Source organism: Schistocerca piceifrons, chromosome 1, assembly GCF_021461385.2.
Source record: "Schistocerca piceifrons isolate TAMUIC-IGC-003096 chromosome 1, iqSchPice1.1, whole genome shotgun sequence".
Lineage (NCBI taxonomy): Eukaryota > Metazoa > Arthropoda > Insecta > Orthoptera > Acrididae > Schistocerca > Schistocerca piceifrons.
In genome coordinates, this window is record NC_060138.1 from 1,165,535,156 (window position 1) to 1,165,556,065 (window position 20,910).

Sequence of the window (20,910 nt, forward strand, 5' to 3'; positions counted from 1 at the left end):
ACATGGCACATATTCAGCCATTGATCTCTTGGTCTGCAGTCCTGGCCTTCTCCCATCTATCCACTGGAGAGCTCATGACGACCTGTTTGGTAGTGACCACTTCCCTATCTTCCTGTCACTCCCCAGGCGTCATGCCCATGGACGCCTACCCAGATGGACTTTAAACAAGGCAGACTGGTAAGCCTTCACCTCTGCTGTCACCGTTGAATCTCCCCCACATGGTGCCATCGATGTTGTGGTTGAACAGGTCACTACAACGATTGTTTCTGTGGTGAAAAAAGAGATCCCTTGTTCTTTAGGGTGGCCCCGGCGAAAGACAGTCCGTTGGTGGTCGCCAGAAGTCACTGGGGCAATTAAAGAGCATCGGCAAGCTCTACAACAACATAAGTGGCACCCTTGCCTTGAGCACCTAATAGCCTTCAAATGGATCCATGCCTGCGTTTGCCAGATTATAGAAAGACGGAAACAGGAGGGTACGTCTCAACCATTGGGTGCCATACGTCACCTTCCCAAGTCTGGACGAATATCAGGTGTGTTTTTAGGTACCAGACCCAAACAGGTGTCCCTGGTGTCAACATCGATGGCTTGTTATCTACCGACACAAATGCTAATGCCGAGCACTTTACTGAGCACTATGCTCGCGCTCCTGCATCGGAGAATTACCCCCCAGCCTTTCGCACCCCCAAATGGCAGATGGAAGGGAAGTCCTTGTTTGCTACATGCCACAGTGAACCCTATAATGCCCTATTTACAAAGTGGAGCTCCTCAGTGCCTTGCACATTTCCCCAATTAAACATCTCTCATCTGACTACAAGCAACATCTCATCGTCGTCATCAACTGGATCTGGTGCAACAACATCTTTCCATTGCAATGGTAGGAGAACACTCATCATTCCCATGCTCAAACCAGGTAAAAACCTGCTTGATGTGGATAGCTATCGACCCATCAGCCTCACCAACATTCTTTGTGAGCTGCTAGAACTTAAGGTGAGCCGGAGCTCATGTTGGGTCCTGGAGTCATGTGGCCTACTGGTTCCAAGCTAGGGCGGTTTCTACAAGGGTGGCTCTGCGACTGATAATCTTGTGCCCCTCGAGTCTGTCATCTGAACAGCCTTTTCCAGACGCCAACACCTGGTTGCCATCTTTTTTTATTTATGAAAAGCTTACGATACGACCTGGCAACATCACATCCTTGCCACATTATATTAGTGGCAGAAGTGCTGGCAGCACTTCAATGCCCTCTGCTGCCTGAGCAGTACGAACTGGGGGTGCAGATCACTCTACGCTGCTGCAGCTCTACACAGTCCTTGTTCAATCCCACCTTGATTATGGGAGTGTGGTTTATGGTTCATCGGCACCCTCAGCGTTGCATTTACTCGGCCCAGCGCACTATTGTGGTGTTCGCCTAGCAACAGGAGCTTTTAGGACGAGTCTAGTGACCAGCGTCCTGGTGGAGGCCGGAGTCCCTCCATTGAAGGTTAGGCGTGCACAACTGCTTGCCAGTTACTTTGCACACATTCATAGTTCTCCTGTGCATCTGAATTACCGTCACCTTTTCCCAACCACTGCGGTTCACCTCCCTCCAAGGTCAGGGCTTACAATTGCCGTATGGGTCCACTCCTGTCTGTCTGAACTGGAGTTCTTCCCTTTGCCACCTCTATTTGAGGCCCATTCATGTACACCTCCACGGTGTATACTTAGGCCGATGCTTCACATGGACCTTTCACATGGCCGTAAGGACCATCCAGGAGTCCATCTATGCCCGGGAATGGTTCAGTTGTGTTTGTCTGGACGCCAGGTCACGTCAGAATTCCAGGAAATGAACTTGCCAACAGGCTGGCCAAACAGGCTACAAGGCTACCGCTTCTGGAGGTTGACCTATAACTGACCTGCGTTTGTGATTACGCTGCAAGGTTTTTCACCTTTGGGAGACAGAATGGCATAATCTCAGTATACACAACAAACTGTGTGCCATTAAGGAGACTACGAATGTGTGGAAGGCCTCTATGAGGGCCTCTCGCAAGGACTCTGTGGTTCTCTGCCGGCTCCACAGCGGCCACACTTGGGCGACCCACGGCTACCTCCTGCGCCGTGAAGGCCCACCTCAGTGTCGGTACGGCACTCGGTTGACAGTGGACCATATTCTGGTGCACTGTCCTACTTTGACTGCCCTGAAACGAACTATTCGGTTACCGGACTCGTTGACATTAATTTTATCTGACAGCACCTCATCGGCTGAATTAGTTTCATGTTTTATTTGTGATGGTGGGTTTTATAATTTTATCTAAGTTTTAGCGCACGTCCATTGTCCCTCTGTGTCTGTGCTTTTAGGATGGAGGTTTTAATGTGTTTTTATTCTCATGGTCAGCTAGCCATGGTAATCTGCTTTCTTGTTTTAATCTCTTCTACGTTTTTTTGCGTGTCTCTTTGTTTTTCTTGTCCTCTTTTGTTTATTGCCCTTCTGTCGTTCTTGGGGTTTTTCCTTTCTTTCCGTTTTGTGCTGAAAGGCTTATTTGTGTTACTCTCATCCTTGTGGTATTGTTTTATTCAGAACAAGGGACCGATGACCTAGCAGTATGGTCCCTTCACCCCTCTTCTAAACCAACCAACCATAGGTGGGCCCTCCAACGCCATAAGTGCCACCCACCCATGGAGCACCTCGTTGCCTTAAAATGGCTCTGTGCCCGGGTCCATCAACTCATCAAACGACGGAGCAGGAGTGTTGGGAACGATATGCCTCCGCTAGTGGAACACCAACCTCTCCTTACCAGGTTTGGACCTAGCTCAGGCTCCTTTATAGATATCAGACCTGCAGATATATCTGGAATTTTCACACTTGGTGCTGTATATGCTGATCCAGACATAATCGCAGAGCATCTTGCCGAGCATTATGCTCACACCTCTGCATCTGAGAATTACTGCCTTGTCTTTCATCTCCTGAAACAGAGGGTGGAACACCACCACATATCTTTTACTGCATGCCACCTTTGGGGCGTATAATGATCCCTTTAGGGAGTGGGAATTTATCAATGCCCATGCCGATTGCCCTGACACATCCCCTGGAACAGACTGCATCCATTCCCAGATAATTAGACATCTGTTGGCAGATTGTCAGTGCCACCTCCTTGCCATCTTCAATTCGCATCTGGAGTGATGACAAATTCTCATCGCACTGGCTATCATCTTATCAGTCTCACCAACGTTCTGTGCAAGCTGTTGGAATGTATGGTGAGCCAGCAGTTGTGTTGGCCGCTTGAGTCTCGTGGCATTGTGGCTCCACCACTGACTGCTTGGTGTACCTGGAGTCTGCTTTCCGAATGGTCTTTTTCCCGGCAACACCACCTTGTTGCCATCTTTTTCGACCTGACAATAGCCTACGATACCACTTGGTGATGCCAATTCCTCGCTACTTTGCATGAGGGGGTCTCCGGGACCCGCTCCCAATTTTTATACAGTACTTTTTGTCACTCCTCACATTCAGAGTTCAAGTCAGTGATTCACTCAGTTTGTCCCACATCCAAGAGAATAGGGTCCCACAGGGCTCTGTACTGAGCGTCCCACTCATTTTAATTGCCGTTAATGGTCTTGCAGTAGCAGTGGGGTCCTCAGTATCCCCCTTCTTATATGCTGATGACTTTTGTACTTCCTTCTGCTCGTCGACTGCAGGGAGCCATACAAAAGGCATAGTCATGGGCCCACCCTCATGGCTTTCAGTTTTCAGCTGCCAGGACTTGCGCCATGCACTTCTATTGTCATCGTACTGTCCACCCACATCCGAACTTGACCTCGCTGACACTACTTAATGTAGTGGAGACTTACGTTTTTTTTGGGAGTAGTTTTCAACACCCACTTAACTTGCTTTTCCATCTTCGTCGGCATAAGGAAAAGTGCTGGCAGCTTCTTAATATTATTCCGACTTGCGACAAGAGCTTTCCGAACGAGCCCAGTGAACAGCCCCTTGTGGAAGCTGGCATTCCTTCATTGTGGATCAGGCGACAACAACTGATTGTGAATTATACTGCACACATATCCTTTTCCCTAACACAGCTATCCACCTCCTGCATCACCAGCCCAGATCGGTGATTCCAATTGCAGTTTGTGTCCGGTCACTTCTTACTGAACTCAAAACATTCCCTCTGCCATGTTTCCTGCAGGTCCACTCACGTGCAAATCTATGGTCCATGCCTCAGCCACAACTTTCCTGGACCTATTGAACGCCAAAAAGGCTCAGTTCCAATTGAGGTCCTCCACTGGCAATTTTTCTCTACTCCCAGCGAGTTTCAGGGCTTATAAATAGTCTACACTGATGGCTCGATGGTCATGTTGGCTTCGCTTACTGCCAAATTGGACGTACTGAACAGTGCTTCTTTCCAGATGGCTGCAGTGTTTTCACTGCGTAGTTGGTAGCCATCTGACACGCTCTTGAGTGTATCTGCTCCTGTGCAGATGACTCTTATCATCATCTCCTTAAGCAGCCTACAAACTCTCGACCACTGCTTCTCTCGCCATCCTTTGGTAATGACTATCCAGGAGTCTCTTTATGCCCCTGGAAATGGTGTACATTCAGTGTCCTTCATTTGGACCCCAGGACAGGTCAGGACTCTAGGCAGTGACCTTGCTGACCAGCTGGCCAAACAGGCTACCAGTCAACCAACTCTGGAGATCGGCCTGCCGGAAACTGATCTCCAATGGGTCTTATGCCGTAAATTTTTCGGAATATGGGATATTGAATGGCTCACCCTCAGTAAACCAATAAACTACATGTTATGAAGGAGACAATGAATTTTTGGCACTCATCCATGCAAGCCACTCGCAAGGACTCCATTGTCTTTTGCTGGCTCCCCATCGGACATATTTGACGGACTCATGATAGCCTCCTCTGTCATGAGGACCCACCTCAGAACAGTTGTGGTTCACCCTTGACTGTCGTTCACATCTTATTGGGCTGCCCAATTTTAGCCGCTCTGTGGCAGACTTTTAACTTTCCCACCACACTGCCAATGGTATTGGGAGACAGTGCCTCAACAGCTGTATAGTTTTACTTTTTATTTGTGAGGGAGGATTTTATCTCACGATCTAAGTGTGTGTGTCTGGCCTTCTCTCCCAGGCCTCCACCCTCCTTCCATTTTAACTCTTCCTCACGTTTTCTTTGCTGTTTGTTCACCTTGGTGTTCATCTTTTTCCTATATGTGTTCCTCTAGCCTTGTCTTGTAGGCTGGAGATTTTAGTGTGTTTCAGGTTGCCTGGCTCACCCATATTTCTTCTTGCAACAGCCAGCCCAGGCCATCTGCTATATTCATTCAATACTTTCACCTGCTTTCTTCCTTTTAATGCATGTTCTCCCCTTTTGTCCTTCCTCTTTTGTTTTCTCTCTCATTGTGTTTCCCAATTACTTTTCCACCCTTTTTACTTCCCAGACTTTTTTGGGGAATGGTTTTACACTCTGGTGTGTTTGATTGTGGAAAAATGGACTGGTGATCCTGTAGTTTGCTCCCTTTCTCTTCAAACCAAAGAAGCAAATAAATGCTGACATGTACAACAATGCATTACCAGAATCTACAGAAAAATATAATAGATAGAAACAATTTCCAGTCAACAGTGAACGATGATTTGCTTAAGCAACAATTAAGACTATTTCTGTTAAGCATATAGAGTATTAAAATATTGTGTGTTACATTTTGCTTAATTGACATGTGTAAAATTTCAAGAAATGTGTGTGGTAATTAAGGGATGGTCCAGTATCTTTTGTACTCTGTTCAGTCCTAGATTAGATTAGATTAGATTAGATTAATACTAGTTCCATGGATCATGAATACGATATTTCGTAATGATGTGGAACGAGTCGAATTTTCCAATACATGACATAATTAGGTTAATTTAACAACATACTTAAGTTAATATAACAACTTTATTTTTTTGTGTTTTTTGTTTTTCTTTATTTTTTATTTTTATTTTTTTTTTAATATTTTTGTTTTGTTTTTTTTTCTTTTTTTTCTTAATTTATATCTAAAAATTCCTCTATGGAGTAGAAGGAGTTGTCATTCAGAAATTCTTTTAATTTCTTCTTAAATACTTGTTGGTTATCTGTCAGACTTTTGATACTATTTGGTAAGTGACCAAAGACTTTAGTGCCAGTATAATTCACCCCTTTCTGTGCCAAAGTTAGATTTAATCTTGAATAGTGAAGATCGTCCTTTCTCCTAGTATTGTAGTTATGCACACTGCTATTACTTTTGAATTGGGTTTGGTTGTTAATAACAAATTTCATAAGAGAGTATATATACTGAGAAGCTACTGTGAATATCCCTAGATCCTTCAATAAATGTCTGCAGGATGATCTTGGGTGGACTCCAGCTATTATTCTGATTACACGCTTTTGTGCAATAAATACTTTATTCCTCAGTGATGAATTTCCCCGAAATATGATGCCATATGAAAGCAATGAGTGAAAATAGGCGTAGTAAGCTAATTTACTAAGATGTTTATCACCAAAATTTGCAATGACCCTTATTGCATAAGTAGCTGAACTCAAACGTTTCAGCAGATCATCAATGTGTTTCTTCCAATTTAATCTCTCATCAATGGACACACCTAAAAATTTGGAATATTCTACCTTAGCTATATGCTTCTGATTAAGGTCTATATTTATTAATGGCGTCATACCATTCACTGTACGGAACTGTATGTACTGTGTCTTATCAAAATTCAGTGAGAGTCTGTTTACAAGGAACCACTTAGTAATTTTCTGAAAGACAGTATTGACAATTTCATCAGTTAATTCTTGTTTGTCGGGTGTGATTACTATACTTGTATCATCAGCAAAGAGAACTAACTTTGCCTCTTTGTGAATATAGAATGTTGTTGTTGTGGTCTTCAGTCCTGAGACTGGTTTGATGCAGCTCTCCATGCTACTCTATCCTGTGCAAGCTTCTTCATCTCCCAGTACCTACTGCAACCTACATCCTTCTGAATCTGCTTAGTGTATCCATCTCTTGGTCTCCCTCTACGATTTTTACCCTCCACGCTGCCCTCCAATACTAAATTGGTGATCCCTTGATGCCTCAGAACATGTCCTACCAACCGATTCCTTCTTCTGGTCAAGTTGTGCCACAAACTTCTCTTCTCCCCAATCCTATTCAATACCTCCTCATTAGTTACGTGATCTACCCACCTTATCTTCAGCATTCTTCTGTAGCACCACATTTCGAAAGCTTCTATTCTCTTCTTGTCCAAACTGGTTATCGTCCATGTTTCACTTCCATACATGGCTACACTCCATACAAATACTTTCAGAAACGACTTCCTGACACTTAAATCTATACTCGATGTTAACAAATTCCTTTTCTTCAGAAACGATTTCCTTGCCATTGCCAGTCTACATTTTATATCCTCTCTACTTCGACCATCATCAGTTATTCTCCCTAAAAAGCAAAACTCCTTTACTACTTTAAGTGTCTCATTTCCTAATCTAATCCCCTCAGCATCACCCACTTTAATTTGACTACATTCCATTATCCTTGTTTTGCTTTTGTTGATGTTCATCTTATATCCTCCTTTCAAGACACTGTCCATTCCGTTCAACTGCTCTTCCAAGTCCTTTGCTGTCTCTGACAGAATTACAATGTCATCAGCGAACCTCAAAGTTTTTATTTCTTCTCCATGGACTTTAATACCTACTCCGAACTTTTCTTTTGTTTCCTTTACTGCTTGCTCAATATACAGATTGAATAACATCTGGGAGAGGCTACAACCCTGTCTTACTCCCTTCGCAACCACTGCTTCCCTTTCATGCCTCTCGACTCTTATAAATGCCATCTGGTTTCTGTACAAATTGTAAATAGCCTTTCGCTCCCTGTATTTCACCCCTGCCACCTTCAGAATTTGAAAGAGAGTATTCCAGTTAACGTTGTCAAAAGCTTTCTCTAAGTCTACAAATGCTAGAAACGTAGGTTTGCCTTTTCTTAATCTTTCTTCTAAGATAAGTCGTAAGGTTAGTATTGCCTCACGTGTTCCAACATTTCTGCGGAATCCAAACTGATCTTCCCCGAGGTCCGCTTCTACCAGTTTATCCATTCGTCTGTAAAGAATTCGCGTTAGTATTTTGCAGCTGTGACTTATTAAACTGATAGTTCCATGCAGCCCTGCAGCCAAGCGACTAGCGCGAGGTTTGGTGTTCTCGTAAAGATAAGCTATTTTAGATTATAAAACACATAGATTAGTACTGATTACGAGGTAAATAAGTGTATTAGTGTGCCGTTTAAGTGTACCATTAAAGGTTTCATTTCTCATTACGTAATATAGCAGAAAACGCGAAAAGACCGTACAGTCGTATTTTCTGTTTACGTTCTGCTGCAGCAAATCTATAGAATTTCGTTTAGTTGTTCCTTGCTCTCTCCAGCAATTTAACTTAGCGTACCTCTTCATTATTTAACTAGCATTTCCGGAAAGTAGCGTAAAGTTTAACTTGTTGTTTCAGAAACTTTGCACTTTTGTTTTTGTTTACACACAGTTGCGTATAGGCCAAATTTGTGTAACCATATTTTCGTGTTTATCTGTAATTTAACTGACTTATTCTTAATAAATTATTACGTTTATCATGAGTGAAAAGTGCTTGACTTGCCGTAGAATTGTTAGGTCGGGGCTTTGGTGTGATGGGTGCTGTAGTTTTTTCCATGTGGGTGACTGTAGTGGCGTGGGAATAGGGGAAGTAAATGAGACTCATCAGTGGTTTTGTAGGATTTGTAGTAGAGATAGGAAGATACTGGAACAGGAGGGGAAAATTGCTGCCCTTCAGGCTGAGTTAGACAAGGCCAGGGGAGATCTTGACAGGTTAAGGAGGGAGAAGGGTAAAGAGAGGTGGGAAGTGGCAACAGGCAACAGGAGGAACAGGCCTAGAACTTTGTCTGACAGCTTTATGGTGAATGTGGAAAATAGATTTGACCTGTTGCTTCAGTTAGAAGCTGGTGAGCCTCAAGCAGTTACAGGTGTAGACAGGGCACAACAAACTTTCAGCAGCAAATTGAAAAGTAAGAATGTAGGGAAATCAGTAAAGAGAAAGAAAGTGTTGTTGTTAGGTAGTTCCCATGGAAGAGGTGTTGGCCAACTCTTGCAGGATGAACTAGGATCAGAATACCAGGTCACCAATTTTTTTAAACCTAGTGCTGGTCTGGAGCAGGTGACAGAGGATTTAGGATCACTTTGCAAAGATTTCACTAAGGAAGACACCGTGGTTATAGTGGGTGGGGCAGGTAACAGTATTGACAGAGATCCTGGGTACAGCATAGAGTGTGACCTGGCGAAGATTGCATCAGCATCGAGGCATACCAGTGTTGAGTTTGTACCTGTTCTTGGGCGCCATGACCGACCTCATTTGAACTCTTCTGTCAAGAGAGTTAATTTGGAGCTGGAACGGCTGCTCATGTCGGGTGCGGGGTCACACATTGGTGTGGTTCATGTTGATTCTGTCAGTAGGTGGGATTATACTAGGCATGGCCTTCACCTCAACAGGAAGGGGAAGGGTAAATTGGCTGGGGAAATAGCAGGAAAGTTAAAGGGGGGAGGCACTGTCATGAGTGGTAAAATACCAGTGGTTATAGGATTCAGAAAAGACCCTTTTTTAGGGTAGGGAGGACAGAAAGAAAACAAATTTTAAGAGAGGTTAGAACTGAGACAAACCTTCAGTTTGAGAAAGAAATCAAAAAACATAATTCCAGCTTATTACATCAACATAAACAGCCATTGGTTAAGAATTTTCAACTGTCAGCAGATATTTTAACTCCATCCAATTTTAAGTCAGTCAATGTGAAATGTCAGCTATCTTTATTGCATCAAAATATTCGAGGACTGAGAAATAAAATTAATGAATTAACTATCTGCATAGATGAATTAGAGTCTTCAAACCCAGCTGACATAATCTGCCTCTCTGAACATCATGTGACCACTGGTATAGAACTTTTAAGTGTTACAGGGTTTAGGTTAGCATCTCACTATTGTAGATCAGAAATGGAGAAAGGAGGAGTTGCCACATTCATCAGGAACGGTCATAAATTTAAGAACATAGACATTCATAAATTTTGCCTAGAACAGCATATGGAAGCATGTGCAACAGAATTAGAATTTCACAAAAAATCTTTCATAATATTAAGTGTATATCGAGCACCTGCAGGTAACTTTAATCTGTTTGTAAACCACCTTGAAGCTGTACTGGCCCATTTAACAACCAAAAACAAAGAAATAGTGGTTGCTGGTGATTTCAATGTAGATTTCCTTAAAGACTCTCCCAATAAGAACCTATTTGAGTTAGTAACACTATCATTCAACTTAATTCCCACAGTAAAGTTCCCCACTAGGATAACCACTTGCTCACAAACAGCCATTGATAATATCTTTATAGAAAAGTCAAATGAACAAAATTATATTACAAAACCAATAGTCAATGGCCTCTCAGACCATGACATGCAGTTCCTTCTGTTAAATGTTAATACTGAACAAGATATAAAATCTGTTAAATCTGAGCTCAAGAGGGTAATCAGTAAGCCAAAAATTGATTATTTTAGGACACTCCTCAGAGACATTCACTGGACTGATGTTTACAGTGCTCATGGCATGAATGAAAAATATAACATTTTTGCTAATAAAGTGCTTACCTTATTTGAACACTGCTTTCCCCCAAAACTTACCAAGGTTAGAGCAAAGTCTACAAAGAAGCCATGGATTACTCGAGGAATAGGGGTATCTTGTAAAACAAAAAGAAAACTGTATCTGTCAATCCGAAACATTTCCAATGTTGATGCTATAGCACATTATAAGAAATACTGCAAAATATTAAAGACTGTAATACGGATGTCAAAGCAAATATATTACAAGGAAAAGATAGTCATATCAGATAACAAAATAAAGACAATATGGGATATAGTGAAGGAGGAGACCGGTAGAACCAGACATGAAGAGGAACAAATAGCATTAAGAGTAAATGATGCATTGGTGACAGATGTGTATAGTGTTGCAGAACTTTTTAACAAACATTTTATAACTGTTACTGAAAAGATGGGGTTGTCAGGTTCGGTAGATGCTGCTATGGATTACCTTAGACCAGACATTTCAAGTAACTTCCATAATATGAATTTGACCCTCACTACCCCAACAGAAATAATGTCCATCATAAAATCTTTAAAATCAAAAACATCTAGTGGGTATGATGAAATATCAACAAAGTTAATTAAAGAATGTGATTCTGAGCTAAGTAACATATTAAGCTATCTGTGTAACCAGTCGTTTATCAGTGGAATATTTCCCGAATGGCTGAAATATGCTGAAGTTAAGCCACTGTTTAAGAAGGGAGATAAAGAAATAACATCAAATTTCCGTCCAATTTCACTGTTGCCAGCATTCTCAAAAATTTTCGAAAAAGTAATGTACAGTCGTCTTTATAACCATCTTATCTCAAATAACATACTGTCAAAGTCACAGTTTGGATTTCTAAAAGGTTCTGATATTGAGAAGGCTATCTACACTTACAGTGAAAATGTACTTAATTCATTAGACAAAAAATTGCAGGCAACTGGTATATTTTGTGATCTGTCAAAGGCATTTGACTGTGTAAATCACAATATCCTTTTAAGTAAACTAGAATATTATAGTGTAACAGGAAATGCTGCAAAATGGTTCAAATCTTATATCTCTGGCAGGAAACAAAGGGTGTTATTAGGAAAGAGACATGTATCAAGCTATCAGGCATCATCCAACTGGGAACTAATTACATGTGGGGTCCCACAAGGTTCCATTTTGGGGCCCTTACTTTTTCTTGTGTATATCAATGACCTTTCATCAGTAACATTACCAGATGCCAAGTTTGTTTTGTTTGCTGATGATACAAACATTGCAATAAATAGCAAATCAAGTGTAGTCTTAGAAAGATCAGCCAATAAAATATTTGTAGACATTAATCACTGGTTCCTAGCCAATTCTTTGTCACTAAACTTTGAAAAAACACACTACATGCAGTTCAGAACTTGTAAGGGGTGTCCCAAGAGTATATGTCTAACATATGATGACAAGAAGATAGAAGAAGTGGACGGTGTTAAATTCTTGGGATTACAGCTTGATAATAAATTCAACTGGGAGGAGCACACCACAGAACTGCTGAAGCGTCTTAACAAATCTCTGTTTGCAATGCGAATTTTGTCAGACATAGGGGATATAAAAATGAAAAAGCTGGCATACTATGCTTACTTTCATTCCATAATGTCATATGGGATTATTTTCTGGGGTAATTCATCAAGCCAAGCTAAAGTTTTCCGGGCACAAAAACGTGCAGTAAGAATTATATGTGGTGTGAACTCAAGAACATCCTGCAGAAGCCTGTTTAGGGAACTAGGGATACTAACTACAGCTTCCCAATATATTTATTCCTTAATGAAATTTGTCATTAAAAATATATCACTTTTTCAAACCAATAGCTCAATTCATGGAATCAATACTAGAAATAAGAATAATCTTCACAAGGATTTAAAGTCACTTAGTCTTGTACAAAAAGGTGTGCATTATTCAGGAACACACATTTTCAATAACTTGCCAGCAGCCATAAAAAGCTTAACAACCAATGAAATTCAGTTTAAGAGAAGCCTAAAGGATTTATTGGTGGCCAACTCCTTCTACTCCATTGATGAATTTCTGAGGAAAACCAACTGATTTGTATATAAGTACAACATATCTTCTGCACAATTTCAGTGCAGTAATGTGTTCACTGAAAATTTGTGTGTGTGTGTGTGTGTGTGTGTGTGTGTGTGTGTGTAAGTATAATCTAACTTCTGCACCATTTCAGTGCAGTAATGTGTTCATTGTAAATAAGTATTACAGTAGTTGTATTACATGTTTCTTACCTTATAAATAAATAAAAAACTTTTTTATTTTAAATTCAGTGCAATAGTATTTGTAAAATGACTCTTAGTGTTCATTAAAAAATGACGATCATTCCACTTGGGACCTGTGGAATGGTACATTAGCTTATTTGTTTTAGTTTAAATATTTGTCATGTATTGTTGTTTTTCTGACATGTTCCACATCCTGGAGGACCTCCTCACTACGGATCAATTGGAATGAAAGTAAATCTAATCTAATCTAATCTAGTTCGGTAATTTTCACATCTGTCAACACCTGATTTCTTTGGGATTGGAATTATTATATTCTTCTTGAAGTCTGTGGGTATTTCGCCTGTCTCATACATCTTGCTCACCAGATGGTAGAGTTTTGTCATGACTGGCTCTCCCAAGGCCATCAGTAGTTCTAATGGAATGTTGTCTACTCCCGGGGCCTTGTTTCGACTCAGGTCTTTCAGTGCTCTGTCAAACTCTTCACGCAGTATCTTATCCCCCATTTCATCTTCATCTACATCCTCTTCCATTTCCATAATATTGTCCTCAAGTACATCGCCCTTGTATAAACCCTCTATATACTCCTTCCACCTTTCTGCCTTCCCTTCTTTGCTTAGAACTGGGTTTCCATCCGAGCTCTTGATATTCATACAAGTGGTTCTCTTCTCTCCAAAGGTCTCTTTAATTTTCCTGTAGGCAGTATCTATCTCACCCCTAGTGAGACAAGCCTCTACATCCTTACATTTGTCCTCTAGCCATTTTGCACTTCCTGTCGATGTCATTTTTGAGACGTTTGTATTCCTTTTTGCCTGCTTCATTTACTGCATTTTTATATTTTCTCCTTTCATCAATTAAATTCAGTATTTCTTCTGTTACCCAAGGGTTTCTATTAGCCCTCGTCTTTTTACCTACTTGATCCTCTGCTGCCTTCACTACTTCATCCCTCAGAGCTACCCATTCTTCTTCTACTGTATTTCTTTCCCCCATTCCTGTCAATTGTTCCCTTATGCTCTCCCTGAAACTCTCTACAACCTCTGGTTCTTTCAGTTTATCCAGGTCCCATCTCCTTAAATTCCCACCTTTTTGCAGTTTCTTCAGTTTCAATCTGCAGTTCATAACCAATAGATTGTGGTCAGAATCCACATCTGCCCCTGGAAATGTCTTACAATTTAAAACCTGGTTCCTAAATCTCTGTCTTACCATTATATAATCTATCTGATACCTTCTACTATCTCCAGGATTCTACCAGGTATACAACCTTCTTTCATGATTCTTGAACCAAGTGTTAGCTATGATTAAGTTATGCTCTGTGCAAAATTCTACAATGCGGCTTCCTCTTTCATTTCTTCCCCCCAATCCATATTCACCTACTATGTTTCCTTCTCTCCCTTTTCCTACTGACGAATTCCAGTCACCCATGACTATTAAATTTTTGTCTCCCTTCACTAGCTGAATCATTTCTTTTATTTCGTCATACATTTCATCAATTTCTTCATCATCTGCAGAGCTAGTTGGCATATAAACTTGTACTACTGTAGTAGGCATGGGCTTTGTGTCTATCTTGGCCACAATAATGCGTTCACTATGCTGTTTGTAGTAGCTAACCCGCACTCCTATTCTTTTATTCATTATTAAACTTACTCCTGCATTACCCGTATTTGATTTTGTATTTATAACCCTGTAATCACCTGACCAAAAGTCTTGTTCCTCCTGCCACCGAACTTCACTAATTCCCACTATATCTAACTTTAACCTATCCATTTCCCTTTTTAAAGTTTCTAACCTACCTGCCCGATTAAGGGATCTGACATTCCACACTCCGATCCGTAGAATGCCAGTTTTCTTTCTCCTGATAACGACATCCTCTTGAGTAGTCCCCGCCCGGAGATCCGAATGGGGGACTATTTTACCTCCGGAATATTTTACCCAAGAGGACGCCATCATCATTTAATCATACAGTAAAGCTGCATGTCCTCGGGAAAAATTACGGCTATAGTTTCCCCTTGCTTTCAGCCGTTCGCAGTACCAGCACAGCAAGGCCGTTTTGGTTAATGTTACAAGGCCAGATCAGTCAATCATCCAGACTGTTGCCCCTGCAACTACTGAAAAGGCTGCTGCCCCTCTTCAGGAACCACATGTTTGTCTGGCCTCTCAACAGATACCCTTCCGTTGTGGTTGCACCTACGGTGCGGCCATCTGTATCGCTGAGGCACGCAAGCCTCCCCACCAACGGCAAGGTCCATGGTTCATGGGGGGGAATATAGAATGGCAAGTCATTAATATATAATAACAACAAAGGACCCAAGACTGACCCTTGTGGAACCCCATTCTTGGTAGTTCCCCAGTTTGAGGAATGTGCTGATCTTTGCATGTTACGAGAACTACTTATTTCAACTTTCTGCACTCTTCCAGTTAGGTACGAATTAAACCATTTGTGCACTGTCCCACTCATGCCACAATACTTGAGCTTGTCTAGCAGAATTTCATGATTTACACAATCAAAAGCCTTTGAGAGATCACAAAAAATCCCAATGGGTGGTGTTCGGTTATTCAGATCATTCAAAATTTGACTGGTGAAAGCATATATGGCATTTTCTGTTGAAAAACCTTTCTGGAAACCAAACTGACATTTTGTTAGTACTTCATTTTTACAGATATGTGAAGCTACTCTTGAATAAATTACTTTCTCAAAAATTTTGGATAAAGCTGTTAGAAGGGAGATTGGACGGTAATTGTTGACATCAGCTCTATCCCCCTTTTTATGCAAAGGTATAACAATAGCATATTTCAGTCTATCAGGGAAAATGCCCTGTTCCAGAGAGCTATTACACAGGTGGCTGAGAATCTTACTTATCTGTTGAGAACAAGCTTTTAGTATTTTGCTGGAAATGCCATCAATTCCATGTGAGTTTTTGCTTTTAAGCAAGTTTATTATTTTCCTAATTTCAGAGGGAGAAGTGGGTGAGATTTCAATTGTATCAAATTGCATAGGTATGGCCTCTTCCATTAACAGCCTAGCATCTTCTAATGAACACCTGGATCCTACTATATCCACAACATTTACAAAATGATTATTAAAAATATTTTCAACTTCTGACTTTTTGTTCGTAAAGTTTTCATTCAATTTGATGGTAATACTGTCTTCCTCTGCTCTTGGTTGACCTGTTTGTTTCTCTTTTAATAATATTCCAAATTGTTTTAATTTTATTATCAGAGTTGCTGATTTCAGACATGATACACATACTCCTGGATTTTTAATAACTTTTCTTAATATAACACAGTAGTTTTTATAATTTTTGATAGTTTCTGGGTCACTACTCTTTCTTGCTGTCAGATACATTTCCCTTTTCCGGTTACAAGATATTTTTATACCCTTAGTAAGCCATGGTTTGTTACAAGGTTTCTTACGAGTATATTTAACTATTTTCTTGGGGAAGCAGTTTTCAAATGCATTTACAAAAATGTCATGAAATAAATTATATTTTAAATTGGCATCAGGTTCACGGTACACCTCATCCCAGTCTAACTGCTGTAGGCTTTCCCTGAAATTTGCAATTGTTAAATCGTTGACTGAACGTACTACTTTGGAGGACTGTTTAGTATTGCTGAATGGAGCTATGTCATATATTGTAACTAGCTGTGCACCATGATCAGAAAGACCATTCTCAACAGGCTGAGCATTTATCTGGTTAAACTTATCTTGGTCTATAAAGAAGTTATCTATCAGTGAGCTGCTATCCTTTACCACCCGAGTAGGAAAATCAATAACGTGTGTCAAATTGAAAGAACCGAGTAATACTTCAAGGTCATTTTTCCTATTACCTTCTTTCAGAGAATCTACATTGAAGTCCCCACAAATAATAATTTGCTTCCCCCTGTCTGACAGATAGCACAACAAGGAGTCCAAATTTTTCAGAAATAGATGAAAATTTCCTGATGGGGACCTATATACAGTTACAATTACAAATGTGCCTTTATTTAATTTAAGCTCACAGGCACATGCTTCTATATGTTTCTCTACACAAAACTTTTTTGTTTATATACTTTTTGCACAATGATAACTTTTGACATATATGGCAACTCCTCCTTTCTCCATATTTTCTCTCATTACATGTGCAGAGAGCTTATAACCACTTACATTTACCTTATCCATATCAGTAACAATGTGATGCTCAGACAGGCATAGTATATCTGTTTCATTCTCAGCTTCTAAATCTTCTAAACAAACCAGAAGCTCATCTACTTTATTCTTTAAACTTCCAATATTTTGATGAAATATACTTATTATTTTTAATTATACTTTTATGAGAACCTTTCCTTATTCTAACATTTGCAGTACTCTCCTGTCTGAGTTTCTCATTGTGCTTAGGCCTAGTTCCTATACCACTGGTCACATGGTGTTCAGAGAGGCAGATTATGTCAACTGGGTTGGGTGACTTTAATTCATCAATGCAATTACCTAGGACTGAGATAAAACTTGGTGGAAATAAAATTTCTGGTGATTGGTGAAAATTTATAATTGATAGCTGTGATTGGTGATCCAATGTGCTAGAATTGTGCTGTTTAATTTCTTTCCTAAACTGAAGATTTGTTTCAATTCTGACCTCTCGTAGAACTTGACATCTTTCTGTCTTACCTATCCTAAAAAAGGTGCTGCTCCAACACCTGTAACCATTGGTATTTTACCATTCATGGCAGTGCCTCCCCCCCTTAAATTTCCTGCTATTACCCCAGCCAGTTTCCCCTTCCCTTTCCTGTTGAGATGTAGGCCGTGCCTGGTATAGTCCCACCTACTGAGATAATCAACAGGAACCATACCAATATGAGCCCCCGCACCCGACCCAAGCAGCCGTTCCAACTCCAAATTAACTCTCCCAACAGAAGAGTTCAAATGAGGCCGGTCATGGCGTCTCAGGACAGATACAAATTCAATATTGGTGTGTCTCGATGCCAACGCAATCTTCACCAGGTCACACTCTATACTGTACCCAGGATCTCTGTCGATGCTGTTCCCTGGCCCTCCCACAATAACCACGGTGTCTTCCCTGGTAAATCCTTTACAGAGTGAACCTAAATCCTCTGTCACTTGATCCAGACTAGCACTTGGTTTGAAAAAATTTGTGACCTGGTATTCTGGTCCTAATTCCTCCTGCAGAAGTTGGCCTACACCTCTGGCATGAGAACTGCCCAACAACAAAACTTTCTTCCTTTTCGATGACTTTCCTACATTCTTTTTCAATTTCCAATTGAAAGTTTGTTGTGTCCTGTCTACACCTACCTCTGCTTGAGGCTCATCAGTTTCTAACTGAAGCAACAGGTCAAACTTATTTTTGACATTCACCACAAAACTGTCAGACTTAGTTCTAGGCCTGTTCCTTCTGCTACCTGTTGCCACTTCCCACCTCTCTTTGCCCTTCTCCCTCCTTAACCTGTCCAGATCTTCCCTAGCCTGATCTAGCTCAGCCTGAAGGGCAGCAATTTTCCCCTCCTGTTCCACTATCTTCCTATCTCTGCTGCAAATCCTACATAACCACTGATGAGCCTGATCCACTTTCCCAGCACCCACGCCACTGCAGTCCCCCCAGTGAAAAAAACTACTGCATCCATCACACCAAACCCCGGAACTAACAATTCTATGGCAAGTCAGGCACTTCTCACTCATGGCAAAAATAATACTTTAGCTAGAATAAATCAATTAAATTACCGAAAATCAAAAAAGACGTTACAAGAATTAAGCCTATTCGCAAATGTATATAAGCAAGTTTCTGATTTAAAATTCCGCTGTTTTTCTGAGATCTGTATTAAAACAACGAAGGTATACGCTATTTATTATAATTTCACTCGATGGAATGAAAAAAGGACAATTAAATGAGATACTTTAACTTTGGTTCTCCAAAAACGTTACGAGAATTAGGCCTATAAACAAATGTATATAGGCAAGTTTCTGATATAAAGTTACGCTGTTTTTCTGAAATCTGTATTAAAACAATGAAGTTATACGCTATTTACGGTAGTTTACTTATTTGTTACCGAGAAACTAGTTAAATTACCGTGAAACAAGAAACAAACACGTTTACAAAATTTAAGCCTAAGCGCGACTTCGCAAAGTTACGATCTTTCCGTGTTTTCTGAAAAAATACGCAAAGAAAAGTCAAACCTTTAACGGCAAGACTAAACGATACACTAATGCACATATTTAATTTGTTGTCGGCGTTAAACTAAATTATATTCCTGTCTAAATCACAGAACCAGTAAATAAATAAATAAATCATTCTGTCTCATTATGACTGACAGTATGGCCACAGTTTTCTTTTTCATGGATTGTGTGGGCAAGCTGTAGCACCCACCACCCAAATAAAAGCTCATGTTGTTGAATGGTAGAGTGAAAATGGCTTAAATTTTTATGAAACAGAAGTGAGATGGCACAGTGGTAAGATGCTGGGCTCGTATTTGGGAGGACAGCAGTTCAAATCCCTGTCCAACTATCCACTTTAGTTTTTATAGGTTGTGTTGCACAACTTTGATAAATCATAGAAATAACATGTTGTAACCCATAGAACTGCTGTATAATTTATTTTTAATCATATGACTGGTTTCAGGCAGACAAATTTCCAGTACAAATTCTTGTTAACAACAGGTGTTTTATACATATAAAAAAACATTGTCAACAGTGTTATTAAGATAATCATCTATGAGGCAGGACTTAATCCTTTTTCTTGTCAGTTCAACCAATCACTTGATAGTGTGACATTGAAATGGAAAATGGAGAGGGTGAAAAATGAGTGATTTTTCTGGCAGTAGTATAATGGCAGATGCAAGACTAAATTCCATTTATGGCATAAAATATGTCTCGCCATTTAATGAATTGTTAGTGAAAATCTGTATTAATTAATCCCATTTTTATTTCAGCAACATTGTCGACATTGTGGACGCATCTTCTGTCCTTCATGTTTAACACATACTGTGTCAAGTGGACCTAACAACCGACCATCTAGAGTTTGTGATGTGTGCCATACTTTGCTTGTGAAGGATACTGCACCCTATTTCAGTACAGAGCCACCACATACTCCAGATTAACTTTGGAAAATATTATTCCTGGTGTATTTTAGATGTTAACAATTTTGTACATTGTATATATTACATGTCCTGATGTCTGTTGCAAGATTATTTTTGACATAACACTGTAAATCCCACTTGCCCTATACATACATACATGCATGCATGTAATGTTCCATTACATACATCTCTTTATTATCCACTTTATATTCTGTACTATGATTGTCTCATTACTTTTCTAGTCACTGTTAAGAGTTCCTTATAAAAGTGGAGTCTTTTTCTCAGTATGTGATAAATATATTTCTTTTTGATGATGGTGCTTGTTTGTAACACTTTGACGGGGTATGGTAATGGGCTGATGTAACGTAAAGCAGTTTGACACATCTACAATTCAAAGACATATTTTAGGAAATAAAAACTCAAATGTCTTAAACCATATAAAAGAAATGCATGTAGATGAATGGTATTTTTAACACAATGGGCATTTTACAGAGGATAACAATGTAAAAAACATGCAATTGCAGTACAATAAAGTATTCTAAAATTAAATAAAGTATGGTGACCATGTTCCGCCCATTGTAATAATAGTGTGTAACTTGTTTCTTCTGGTTTTCTTGTAAATATTAAATGATCATTCTTGTTTAATGGAAGTTTATAATGAAGTTGATATAGTTCGATATGTTTATGAAATTGTTTCGTAGAAATGATATTGTTGTGCAGACAAAGGGATTTCGTGTAAATAAACTTTTTTATTGGTATGTGTTGTTATGCATTTTACTACCAATTCTGTCATAAATTCCTACGGTATATGAGAAAATTTAAGGATGTGCCAGATTGCAGGACTTGCAAATGTGAGGATCTCTAATCCTGGCTCTGATCTCCTTCATTTCTTACAACACTTCAGTGGTTTATTTAACAAGTCCTGTCTTTATTTAAATTTCTATTGTGTCAGAGGAATGTGAGGACAGGAGATAAACTTAAC

General features: G+C 40.0%; 1 protein-coding gene across 3 annotated transcripts in view; it reads left to right on the top strand.

Moving 5' to 3' along the window:
* Window positions 1-20,652, top strand: part of LOC124781406 (rab GTPase-binding effector protein 1) — a 200,779-nt gene extending 180,127 nt beyond the window's left edge. For all 3 annotated transcript variants that reach the window (XM_047253858.1, XM_047253860.1, XM_047253859.1), the window contains one exon: window positions 19,782-20,652. In XM_047253858.1, coding sequence (XP_047109814.1) covers window positions 19,782-19,949 — 168 coding nt within the window. In that variant the 3' untranslated portion in view covers window positions 19,950-20,652. The remainder of the gene's footprint in view (window positions 1-19,781) is intronic.
* The last annotated feature ends 258 nt before the right edge of the window (window positions 20,653-20,910 follow it).